The sequence below is a fragment of the Zonotrichia leucophrys genome, chromosome Z, assembly GCF_028769735.1.
Source record: "Zonotrichia leucophrys gambelii isolate GWCS_2022_RI chromosome Z, RI_Zleu_2.0, whole genome shotgun sequence".
In the NCBI taxonomy this organism is placed as follows: Eukaryota; Metazoa; Chordata; class Aves; order Passeriformes; family Passerellidae; genus Zonotrichia; species Zonotrichia leucophrys.
This window is the reverse complement of record NC_088200.1, coordinates 75,249,800-75,262,353: the sequence shown is the minus strand read 5'-3', so window position 1 is coordinate 75,262,353 and position 12,554 is coordinate 75,249,800. Positions and strand designations below refer to the sequence as shown.

Genomic DNA, 12,554 nt, shown 5'->3' with positions numbered 1-12,554 from the left:
GGCAGCTCCTGAGCCCCCTTTCCATGGGGAAATTCCTGCTGTGCCCACCCTGAGCTGCCCTGGCCCAGCTGAGCACTGCATCCTCCCCACTTGACTCCAGCGTTTGGAGCCCCTCGTGTTCGTGTCCCGGCCGCCGCCGCTGCCTGTCCCCGCCTCAGGCCTGTGCTGCCGCTGAGGGATCGTTGTGACACGGTCCCCACCGAGCCCCGGCCCGGCTCCGCCCGGAACGACGGCGGCGGGACCCAACCCCCGGCGGGGCGGGCCCGGGCCGGGCCATGGCGAGCGGGGCGCGGGGTGAGCGCCGGGGCCGGGGCTGTGAGGGCCGGGGCTGGGCCGGGGCTGTCACGGCTGTGTCGGAGCAGGCCGGCGCTGGGCTGGGGCTGTGAGGGCCGGGCCGGGGCTGTCTCGGGACTGTGTGGCTGAGGGCTGCCCGCTGTGTCCCCGCAGGAGCCTGGAGCGAGTGGCCCGTGGATCACTTCCTGCGCACCGGGCACATCGCGGCCAGGGACGGGGCCGCCGTGCGCTGGTTCCACGCCGCCAACAGCCGGGCCCGGGCCGCGGAGGCCGCGCGAAGTGAGTGAGGCACAGGCCCCTTCCTCCTCCCCTTCCTCCTCCTCTTCCTCCTCCTCTTCCTCCTCTTCCTGCAGCCTTCTCCAGGTTCCCCGTGGCTGTGAAATCCCTCCGGGGCCGGGCGCTCCAAACGCCCCCTGGGCAGTTCCAATCCCCGAGCCCCCTTTTCATGGGGAAATTCCTGCTGTGCCCATCCTGGCTGAGCCTGAGGCCGTTCCCTCTGCTCCTGTCCCTGTTCCCTGGGCTAAAATCCCAAATCCCCCCTTTCTCCTCTCAGGGAAAGGTTGCGCAGAGCCAGAAGGGCCCTGGTGCACCAGCCTGGGTGGCAGTGAATTGTGTGTAAATTTATGTGAATATTTGACAAACACATATTTGCGTAAATGTATATAGGACATCCTTTATCCTGAATACCGTCACTGGCTCGTTTCTTTGTATTTCAGCCGTCACTGTGTGCATTGGGTTCTCTGCAGAGCGAGTAGCACTGCCCAGATTCATTACCTAAAGCTGTTTTCAAGAGCCTGAGCACTCCTGAGACTCCTCTTTGCCTGTCGTGTGTGTGAGCTAACATTCTCCTTGTCGGTTTTGGCAATGAGTCAAGGGGAATGCTCATTCTCTGCCAGTATTAAATCCTGCACTCATCTTTCCTCTCTCAGGAACCCTATTTACAGAGGAAAAGACCTGAAATTTAACAGGAGCGGATGCACGTGATGGACGTCCATTTATCTGTTTTCGTGAAGAAAAAAATCCCCACGTCATTGCTTGGCCAAATGCGCCCTCAGACATCAATTTTCACTTGGTTGAAGGCTTGCCAAGAGTTTAGTGAGTGGGAGCCCCCCAGAATGGCATCTCTTGTGTCACAGAGAGCAGCTCCCGTTGGGGTGAGGGTGCAGGGCTGCTGTGGACTCACTTGCTGGGTCGCTGTTGCCCCGAAGCGCTGAAAGCTGAGGTGGAATTTGTCACCCCCCCAGGCGACGTGCACATGGTGGAGGTGGATGTTGTGCTCCGGGGAGGGGACGGGGACCCCATCCTGGCTCATCCCCCGGACACCGACAGCGACATCACCCTGCAGGAGTGGCTGGCGCAGATGGGCAGCACCAGCAAAGGCATCAAGCTCGACTTTAAGAGGTACCACAACAAAAAGATTGTTGTGTTGTTTGCGTTCTTACCCGTTACAGTTCTACAGCTGGTTGTCGACCAAACTCCTCCTTATGGTGCAGTTCAGCATTCTGAAGTGTGACCGTGTTCACAGGGGTGTTATGTTGAGGGAAGAGACGAGGATCTGACTCCGTATTTCAGAAGGCTGATTTATTATGTTATGATATATATTACATTAAAACTATACTAAAGGAATAGAAGAAAAGGTTTCATCAGAAGGCTGGCTAAGCTAAGAATAGAAAGGAATGATAACAAAGGCAGCTGTCCCAGACTCTCTGATTGGTCATTAATTACAAACAACCACATCAGCCCAATCCCAGATGCACCTGTTGCATTCCACAGCAGCAGATAATCAATGTTTGCATTTTGTTCCTGAGGCCTCTCAGCTTCTCAGGAGGAAAAATCCTAAGGAAAGGATCTTCATAAAAAGGTGTCTGCGACACTGAAGCATAATCCGTGTGGAAACATAGTCCATAATTCTCAAAGCATGGCAAGAACAAAACCTTTAAAAGTGTTTTGAAGTACAAGCAGTGATGTTTTTTTACTCAGTGAATTAGGTGCTGTGAGCAGAACTTTCCCACCGGGCAGGTGAAACGCTGGTGCCTCTCTGGAAGGCTCCTTTCTCTGCCCCTGCCAACTAAACATCCAGAGGTTCAATCACTGTGTGAACCATTAGCTGCTTCATTTCTCGAAGGGCAAACACACCTGAAAGCCCCAGGAGATTGCCTTGGAAGAGTTTGGAATGAGCTGTGATTTCCAGACGTGCACCCTTCAGCTCCTGACTCTTGCTTTGTCTCAGTTTCCATGTGCTCAGTCTGTTTTGGCAGAAATTACAAAGAGCTTCATCAGTGCTTAAGTACTCCCTAGAAATGCAGAAACTCTGCCACGAGATAGTTGTAAAATGTGATTTATGCCTATGGTTCTGTGTTACAAAGTCATGGTTTTGATGTGAAAGTTCATGAAAGTAAAAAATGTGGGCAGGCTAAATCCTTTTATTGTTACAGGATCTCTGTGAGAAGGGGAAAAGCAGCAGTAGGCATTTGTTTGGGCTTATTTCTAGTGCATTTTGGTGAAGTTTCTCCTCCATTTTAATTATTGTTTAAATGAATTCTAAACTATCTTCCTTTCATTTTTTTTTCCACAAGGAGTTTACAACCAAGTGGAGTGATTCAAGAAAACTTTTAAAAGTACATGGCATTATAAAAGAATTATTGTATAAAAACATTTAGAAGTACATCACACAGTGCAGATAGAGTCAAATTAGTGATAGTAGAATTTGATGTTCCTTTGCGTAATAGTCAATTGAATGCCAATGCTGAAGAAGGTGCTTTAAAAATGTACTTTTTTTATATCTCTGCTCTGTCAGCCTGACTGACCACATAATTGCATTTCCTGCCGGCTTTGGCTGCCGAAATTAATGTATTCTGCAAAAGGTCTTCAGTGTCCCACCTCAGAAATGCCAAAATCATTTCACAGGAAGTCAGCTGTAAGTCTGAGTTTTCTAAATGCTGTGCAACAAAACCAGTGCTCTGGGGTTTATGGTTTTTTGGGAGCGGATTTTTTTGTTGCTGTCGTTTTGATTTGGTTCTTTCTTCTCTTTTTTTCTTTTTTCCCCTGTGTTGCCATTTTGCTTTGTGCTTTTTTCTCACTGCATTACCTTGCACTTGGCAGTACTAGGGAGGCATTCCTGTGGCCCTGACAGTCCCTTGCATGTGTGAGGATATCAGCTGTTGTGGCCCCACCTTCACACCATCCCTGGCTTTGCTCCTGGACAGCCTGAGCTTGTCTCAAAGAGTGGAATTCCTGCCCCTGTGCAGCCTTCCCCACACCACAAAAGGCAAAATACACACAGTGACTTCACAGAGGAGAGACAGGGCAAGCAGCTCAGGGGGCTGAACTAACCTGATTACAAAACTCTGACCGTAGTGATTTTAAACACCTCGATGTTACACAGTGCATTAATTAATGGGCTGTGACAGAAAGAAGATTTTTGTTGGTGTTCATTTTTTTTCCCACCGTTCTCCATCTCCTTTCCTTCCACGGTGCTTTGAAAGTTTTGGTAGAGGTAGGAAGAAGCTAGCTGTGCTTTTTCTTGGGGCTGCACAGGACAGTAGGAATATGTGAGCATGGGTTTTGTTAAATGCCCACAGGGTGTCTGCACCGTTTCCTTAAGTGATGCCAGCTCATATTTAACCATTCAGTAATTATCTGTGAGATGATCACTGGACAGGCAGGCTCCTGGGAGCTGTGGGACAAACCACAACCAGGCATTAAACGTTCAAGTGGGTGCCTTTTCTCTCTTTCAGTTGCCTTAAATTTGTCTGCGTTGTGCTTTTAATTCTCCTAGTACAGGTGCATCACCTTGCATGGATCTGAAGGCAGCTTTGAGTCCGGATCTGCCTGGTGATGAAATCTTTGCCACTTTGAGCGTGGTTAAGGTGGGGAGGGATGGCTTTCGCTCCTTGGGCTGGATTTACAGCATTTGTGGCTGGTGCAGCACCGGCGTTAGAGCCTGCAGTGGCTTCCTTTGTTAAAACCCTTCTCGGGCCTGAGATGAAGAGGTGACAAGGTTGGGGGAGTCAAGGTGAAGCAGGAGGTGCTGGCAGCAGGGTTGCCGAATTTTGCCCCAAAAGGCGAGAATAACTGCCTAAGAGACTCAAGTAAGTCAGCATAGACAGGAGGTATTTTATTACGACGCGTCGGAGAAATCACAAAGGGATTTCTAGCTATCTCATGACAGAAGCAAGCTTTTATACAGTCTTGGGTGCAGGGTTACATCATATTCATAAGAGGCGTGGTGTGGGCGGAGCGTGGGCGGAGACATCTATTTTGAGGATTATTCATGGTGGTCCTTCGATGCCTTCATTGCAGGCAAGGGTCTTCTGATGAGTCTTCCTTTTTAAACTTTTGAACTCCTATCCTAATATGGTCAATTCCCGGTGTACTTGGCTTGGTTCCCATGGCTTGGCACGGCTCTTAGGGTCAGTTTGACATTATTAGCTCTGATCATGCTCAGCTCGACAATTCCCTTATCCCTATCTCTCTTTATTGTTTGCCCTGCTTACCAAACTTCAAACAGAAGGATCCACCAGGACTGCTTCTGGATTAATGAATAACCTATCATACACATAATCATGCATATTCATAAGAGGCGTGGTGTGGGCGGAGACATCTATTTTGAGGATTATTCTTGGTGGTCCTTCCGGTGCCTTCATCGCGGGCAAGGGTCTTCTGATGAGTCTTCCTCTTTAAACTTTTGAACTCCTATCCTAATATGGTCAATTCCCGGTGTACTTGGCTTGGTTCCCATGGCTTGGCACGGCTCTTAGGGTCAGTTTGACACTGGCACGGCTCTTAGGGTCAGTTTGACATTATTAGCTCTGATCATGCTTAGCTCGACAATTCCCTTCTCCCTATCTCTCTTTATTGTTTGCCCTGCTTACCAAACTTCAAACAGAAGGATCCACCAGGATTGCTTCCGGATTAATGAATAACCTATCATACAGCATTATCAATAATTCCAGGATTGCTTCCGGATTAATGAATAACCTACCATACAGCATCATAAGCAATTCCTGAGTGTGGATGGGGGCGAATCCCCTTGTACCTAACATGAGACCACCCACCGGTGATATGGGATATGGCTCCAGTGTTAGGGGTGGCGTGAGTAGCTAATGGGATGGGAATGGGATAGGACTGCTCAGGGTTGATTTTCAGTCTGTGGCTCTGCCTAAGCATTTTGATAACAAAGTTATGTTCTTGCGCAGTAGTAAAATGCTGATCGGATGGGCAGTTTGGGGCTTCAGCAGGGTTGGCACTCAGGGGCACTCAGGGGATGGCAGCGGTGCGGTGACACTGCGGTGACACCGCGGTGATGCCGCCACCCCGACCCTGCCCTGTGTCCTGCACAGCCTGGCCGCCGTGGGACCCTCCCTGGAGCTGCTGGGACAGCTGGGGCAGAGCCTGGACAGGCCCGTGTGGCTGAACGGGGACATCCTGCCCGGGCCCTGCGGGAACCGCGCGCCGCTGGACGCCCGCGCCTTCCTGGGCGCCGTCACCTCCTCGTGCCCCGATGCCACCCTGTCCCTGGGCTGGACCACGGGCTGCCACCGAGGCCAAGGTAAGGGCAGGGCTCCTGTGCTGCCTTGGCTGCAGCTGGCAGCAGCCCCAGGCCGTGTCCTGCCTGTGGTTGTGGGACCCTGTCCGGGACGGGGCGCTGGGCAGTGGCAGCACAGATGGGTGAAATCCACATCTTCTTGTTCCTAAAAATAAGCTGGTTTGTGCTTCAGCCCCTTCTCACCTGCTTCTGAGGGACAAGCTCCTTAGCCTCTGTTTCAGGGAGGGCTGTCCCTGCATCCTGGCAGCATTGATCTGATCAGAGCCCTGGCATGCGTCCTGAGGAAAAACAGATCAGCTGGAAATGTGGAACTTTTTATCTCTGCTTTTTTTTTTGATCACCGAAGTCAAATTTGTGGGTCAGCCTTATCCCCAACATTTCATTTCTCTTGGAAAGTTGAAGTTTTGGAGTAAACTTTCCAATTTTCATTAATATAGGGTCTTTTTTACAGGCTTCCTCTTGCGATTCTCATTATGAGAAGCAGAGTCCCCTCCAATATTATCTGGGGTCACCATGTCAGGATTATACACTACCCCTATTGCTACTTACTCATTAGCAAGATTTAGTATTTTGTTGTGTGATATACTGCAGTGTTGTTAAAACGTTCAGTGCTTTCTCCCAGGTATTTTCGGTGCAGGAAAAAATTGCTGGAAATTGCATTGGAAATACTGGGCAACCTGTGAAAACAAATTTCATTTTATCTCCAGTCCAAATTTCAGTTTATGGAAATACTAAGTGAGGTTCTACTATAAAATTTAAGAAAACAAGCTCATTTGAGTGATTTCACCTAGAAGTTGCTGCTTGCCTCAGAAAACTTTTTTTAATATTTGGTGCGTTTTTACTCTTTGTAGTCACTACATTCCATCTGAGTAATCGAGGAAAAAGTTATTAACTTGTTACAGGATTTTAATAGCCTGTAGAAACAAAAGAATAGATAAATATAAATTGAAATAGCTCCAGTCCTTATAGAAACCCCAGCAAAGGCACTTTCAGTATTTTAGATTGCTTGATTGTAGCATTTTTAGGCACAGAATATTTTTCTCCACGTGTGTTGATTGGTGTACATCTTCATTCCTAGTGGATTCACTTAAGTTTTTGTCCTAATTTTTTCTTAATGTTTTTATTTTTAAAGGGTCCCTGACAATGTTAAACTAGGCCATATTGAAGTCAGTGGCAGCAGAGTTTTTTAGAGAAAGGGCAAAGATAACGTTAAAAACGCCACGTTCTGTAGCTGAGTGTAAAGTAAGTAAGCGCGCATGTAAAGTATGGGAAATAAAGGTTTGCACAGTAAGTTCGTTTTCCGCGTGGATATTGCATTTATTTTTCATTTTATTTATTGCATGCATTTTTCCTCTGGGACATTTGCTGCCCAGAGCCATGCAGCAGTTACAGGGTGGAACTGTGTGGTTCTCAGGGATGCTGGATGTGCAGGTTTTGTGTCTCCAAGGGACCCCGGGCTGTGTGTGTCCCCGGGGTCTGTGAGCTCTGAATCTGTGTGTCCCCAGGGCTCTGAGTGTCCCGTGTGTCCCCAGGGCTCTGAGTGTCCCGTGTGTCCCCAGGCTCTGTGGGCTCTGAATCTGTGTGTGCCCAGGGCTCTGAGTGTCCCGTGTGTCCCCAGGCTCTGTGGGCTCTGAATCTGTGTGTCCCCAGGGCTCTGAGTGTCCCGTGTGTCCCCAGGGTCTGTGGGCTCTGAGTGTCCTGTGTGTCCCCAGGGTCTGTGGGCTCTGAATCTGTGTGTCCCCAGGGCTCTGAGTGTCCTCTGTGTGTCCCCAGGGCTCTGAGTGTCCCGTGTGTCCCCAGGCTCTGAGTGTCCCGTGTGTCCCCAGGCTCTGTGAGCACTCAGTGCCCTCGCTGTGTGTCCCCAGGCTCTGTGGGCTCTGAGTGTCCCGTGTGTCCCCAAGGTCTGTGGGCTCTGAGTGTCCTGTGTGTCCCCAGGCTCTGTGAGCTCTGCTGTGTGTCCCCAAGGTCTGTGGGCTCTGAATCTGTGTGTCCCCAGGGCTCTGAGTGTCCCGTGTGTCCCCAGGCTCTGTGTGCTCAGTGCCCTCGCTGTGTGTCCCCAGGCTACGCGTGGCCCGCGGTGCAGGAGATGCAGCACCTGTGCCAGGCGCTGTGCCAGCCGGTGACGTTCGCGGTCAGGGCTGCGCTGGTGCCCGGCTCCGTCCCGCAGCTGCAGTGGCTGCTGCAGCAGTGCCCCAGGTCAGTGCTGCTCCCCTGCCTCCCTGCGCCCCAGTGGGGCCTGCAGTGCCAGCCCAGGGCCATTGCCAATGTGGGAATTCTTCATTTCCCACCGCCCTCAAAGCGTTTGAGGCCTCAGACACAAGTGGTCACTATTAATTTCTTATTTTTTATTACCCACCACACGGACTTTTAAATGGCACGTAGGTGTGGAACCCCGTTCTGCTACAAACATCCCCTGAGATAAATAAACAGACAAAATAGTTTGATGTTGCAATTGGGAATTCATCCAATCCAAAGACATTGTATTGGATTCGCTATTCATATTTTTTGTAGCATTTTTGAGAAAGGGTCAAAGATGATTTCAAAGATTGGAAGTCCGGTGTTTCCCTCCAAGCTAATTAATTTTGCTGAGGCACTTGAAATTTGTTCAGTGGTTTTCATACAGGAATTACATTTTCCTTTCAAAATCATTCCTACCAACCCCTAAGCATTTCGTTATAAAAATTATTCACATGTAATAGAATGAGAATAAAACCAGCTTCCCACATATTGCCATTTACTCATCTTTTTCAACTGCTGTGCCTACCCAGAGTTTAATAAAACTGTTCCAACTAAGGTCAAACCCCAAGACAGAAAACTTAAAGGAATCTCCAGAAAATTTCTAATTATACAGAAAAAACAGGGTGGACAAATTAAGTGCTGATATTCTTTTTTATTCTGAAGACTCCAGACAGGAATTAGAATGAAGCTGTTAAAACTGGGAAATTGATTTTAAAGAAGTTATTGCACTAAGAATGTATCTTATGAATTGTGTTCGTCTCAAGTATCATTGGATACAAACATTATTCCAAGTGAAATACTGGGATTTTCTCTTTTACCTACTCATAAAACTCAGGGGGGTTCTTCAGCGGCAAGATTAGAAGACAGAAATTCCTGAGCCAGTTTTGCTCACATACTACTGATTATTCATTTATACATTTTGAAAATTAATACAGTTTTATTAAACAAAAGGGAAAAAATAAGTATATGTCATGTGGAGGATGTGGAAATGATGCTTTAACTGAATAATGCTTTGAGGGATTTCAGTGTTTTTTGAGAAGTTCTGTGCAGTTACTGAGAATTGGGTTAGGTGGTATCTCTACTCATTGCTGATGTGACAAAGCACAACAATCACCTGCATCTGGGATCGCATCATATTTCCTGTTTTGAGGCTCAGCTTGCGACTATTGATTAATTTATCAAACCTTAAATGCTCAGTTTTGTTGCTGGATATTTACCTGAGTTTTTTTTTATTTGAATCCCTGTGAGGTTTGGCAGATCAATCACAGATAAATTGTCTGGGGGTGCAGTTGTTTGTATTTAATTACATTTCTAAAGTTATGGTGCTGTTATCCTGAGTATTTTTAGGAGCCTATTACTGCAGTGTCTTTCTGGTTTACATGCTTGATCTTAACATACTCTTTTTCTCTCTGTTTTGTTTGTTTTCTCCCTGTTTCTGGACATAGGTACAGCCTCACTGTTTGGACAGGAAAGGAAGATGTGTATTCTGTAGAAGACTTGCTTCTCATCCGAGAAAATTTTGATAAAAGTAGGGTTTATTATGACATTTTTGAGCCACAAAATTCTGAATTCAAAAAAGCCATTGGAATAGAATAGTAGATGCAAAGCAGGCAATGCCTGGCCCTATAGCGCTTTACATTGTAAACCCCTTTAAACGTGAGGATATTTTTATTCAAAGAAACGCAATTTCCCTGCCAGAAGGGCTGGGTTGGGCACGCCTGTGGTTACTGGAGGAGTTTTGGTTTGGCGCTGTGTAGAAAGGCCTCTCAATCAAGAAATGCAGAAATCGGCGCCTTCCCCATTGTCCCTGCTCGTGGCGTGGGACCCTCCAGGAGGGGGGATGGCACTGCCAGCTGCTCTGCCGTGGTCACTGTGCCCTGGCAGTGCCATGGCCAGCGAGCAGCCCTGTGGTGGCAGCAGGGACAGCGCTGTCCCCACGCTGGGCTGCAGGGACATCCCCAGGCCCTCAGGTGGGCGATGGCGGCGCGGCCCTCACTGGGCCCTGCAGCTCTCAGGATTGTCCACAGTGGAAATTTCTCCAATGAAAGCTAAAGCCCTGCTAACCGTCTGCAGGAAGAGCCTGACCTGGTTCATTAACACCGTTTATTGCCTCTTTTGCTGCTGCAATTCCCCAAAATTCACACCGACTGAGACGCTGGCCCTGTGGGATTGGCTTCTGCCAAACACCACAAACGGTAGCAGAAATACCAAAGGTTTCTTCCACAATCACAGAGGACATCTTAGCTAAAAGCCAATGCCCTGAGAAGCATTACTTCCTCAACTTCTTGTCCTCCTTTTCCTGCTCCCCTCACATGGCTCCTGTGCGAATTTTCTTAACTCATCTGTTAGCCTAACAGATAGTGTACACGATATTTTACAGGCTGTTAGTACTGAAGTAAATTACAATCATTTTTACTGCTCTTACATGGCATTGGTACAGCTGTGATAGAAAAGTTAGTTACATTTCTTACTCTTACATTTTGAATTATCGTGATCTCACGCTAAAATTCAAGACTCCCTTTTGTAACCGACTACTCCTTTGAGAGATTTATCTAATAGTGGTTTTCTCTTATTGAGGGGTAGAGCTTTCTTCATTTTGGTCTCCTGCTAAGCTGTGCTTGACCAAAACTTAGGAAAAGATTGTTCCACATAAGGAAGAAAACCACCTGATTATACTTGAGATAACTAAACAGAGTACTTGATTTAATTTAATCACCCATAAAGTGAGCGGCAGTAACCACCAAAGGGTCAGGCTTGGCTGTGTGATTTCTGCAGTGAGTCTGGAGGGGAAATTAATTCTTCAGTTGTGGTTTGTTGCAGGCAGTTGCATTCATTGATTTGCAGGATTCCATCTCTCAGTGGTAGGCCTCTTAGGGACCACAGGCACACATTTCTCTGCAGCTTAGAAATCCTCCCACTGACCAGTTCCCACCTGAAGTACTGGCATTTGTTACAACTCATTAAACTATTAAGTAAAAAGCACCAGCAACTGCCTGAAGTATTTCTAAAGAAGTATATCTGAGCAATACCTGTGGATGTCAGTAAACGGGATAATCAGGTGAAATTAAAGAAGACATCATCTGGATTACCAGGAAATGACTATGTGGTGAATTTGATTGTTCTGTATGGATTATTCTATGTGTATGAATTTCTGTAAGTAATTTTACCTGTGTATCTTTGCTAGTCCCCTGTGAAGTTGTTTATGTCAGTCTGGTCTGACTTGCACAGAAATAAATTAATTTGATTTTGTTTCTCTGTGTTTATTCAAATTCTCTCCTAAAATAAAATGTGTTGCTGTGGGGCTGGCAGGGGGACATTAATGTGGTTTTAAAATATATGTACAGGTCAGGTTTATTTTTAAAAACCAAGACGTTTTTGAGAGAAGGCAGGCGTTAACTCACTCTGCCTGTGAAACTCTCATGAAAGTACTCAAAATTGCTGATGCTTTCGGGGAAAAATACTGGAATTTACTGCAGTTCCTCAGCGTGCCTCTGTGTCTGGGTTTCAGGAACTTGAGAATAAATAGCCTCGTGTACATTTCTAGAAAATATCTCTGATGTTCAGCATAAGATCCCAGCACCATTTTTAACTATCTGGACGTAATTTTTGGGACAAAACCCCTGGATTAACAGGAGCTCTGCAGCTGCCTGCGTCATCAGTCCAGGAGATGCCTGGCTCAGGTAACAGGTGCTGCTGAGAAACGGGAATTTTGCATATTTATACATATACATATATATGTGTGTATATATATATCTGTGTGTTGGGAAGCTTTTTCACAAAAAAGGTCAACTTTGTGTACAGGAGTAAAAGAAGCATTGTCTTTGCAAGAGGGTTGACAGCTGGGTGTTTTATGGGAATATTTAGTGATGACAACTAGAATTTTATCCTTTTGACACTGAACCCCCCCCCACCAGCTTTCTTAAGGTGTTTCACTATGAAACCTGATTCCCTTGAAGTTAGTGCAGTGGCAGTAGTACTTTACAGTGAAAATGTAAGAAAATTTGTAAATCCCTTGCTTTAGTTGGGAAAGTAGTTAGTTCTGCTGTATATGGCATGCAGAGAGATTACGTGGGATTGATGAGGAGAAAAAAGAGAATTTAGCGTCTACTTAGTTTACTGTTTTTCTTGTATAGCTGCATCAAATTACGGCAATATTCTTTCGTAACTGCTGTGTAGTTGTAAAAGACAAAGATCACAACAAAGCAATTACTCCTTAAAAGCAAAACCAAATTAAATGCGCAGGGAAAGATATTTTGAAGCCTTAAACACAACCTTGAAAACTGCTGGCTTACGACATTTTTTGTGCAGCGACTTGCTGCTCTTAAATCTCTTACACCAAAATCATGGGAGTTGCTATACAATCACTGCTTTTTGTGAAGCCTCCACTGTTTGTTTTGAAGTTCCTTTCACGGTGCGGTTCCGCAGCCCTTTCTGCAGAGGGCACAAGGCGAGAAGGGAGGAACCCGAGCTGTGT

The 12,554-nt window shown here is 46.9% G+C and overlaps 1 protein-coding gene across 8 annotated transcripts; it reads left to right on the top strand.

Annotated features, from left to right (window-relative positions):
* Positions 1–125: 125 nt before the first annotated feature.
* FAM151B (family with sequence similarity 151 member B) lies at positions 126–11,329 on the top strand. Of its 8 annotated transcripts, none has more exons than XR_010443057.1 (6): positions 126–294; positions 448–573; positions 1,539–1,695; positions 5,637–7,401; positions 7,708–7,777; positions 7,839–7,907. XR_010443057.1 is itself a non-coding variant. In XM_064735787.1 (6 exons), the coding sequence occupies exons 1-6, from the start codon at positions 276–278 to the stop codon at positions 9,601–9,603; spliced, it is 762 nt and encodes a 253-aa protein (XP_064591857.1). In that variant the 5' UTR covers positions 128–275; the 3' UTR covers positions 9,604–11,329. The 8 variants fall into 8 exon arrangements, 3 of the variants coding, with proteins under 3 accessions (XP_064591857.1, XP_064591856.1, XP_064591858.1); XR_010443056.1 differs by having other exon boundaries at positions 5,637–7,555; positions 7,643–7,777; XR_010443055.1 differs by having other exon boundaries at positions 5,637–7,642.
* Positions 11,330–12,554: the final 1,225 nt, after the last annotated feature.

Excerpts from the sequence above, each read along its gene's own strand:
- FAM151B (XM_064735786.1), top strand. Across the intron at positions 5,846-7,902 it reads GGGCTGCCACCGAGGCCAAG|GCTACGCGTGGCCCGCGGTG; the intron begins GTAAGGGCAGGG and ends GTGTGTCCCCAG. Across the intron at positions 8,039-9,525 it reads CTGCTGCAGCAGTGCCCCAG|GTACAGCCTCACTGTTTGGA; the intron begins GTCAGTGCTGCT and ends TTCTGGACATAG.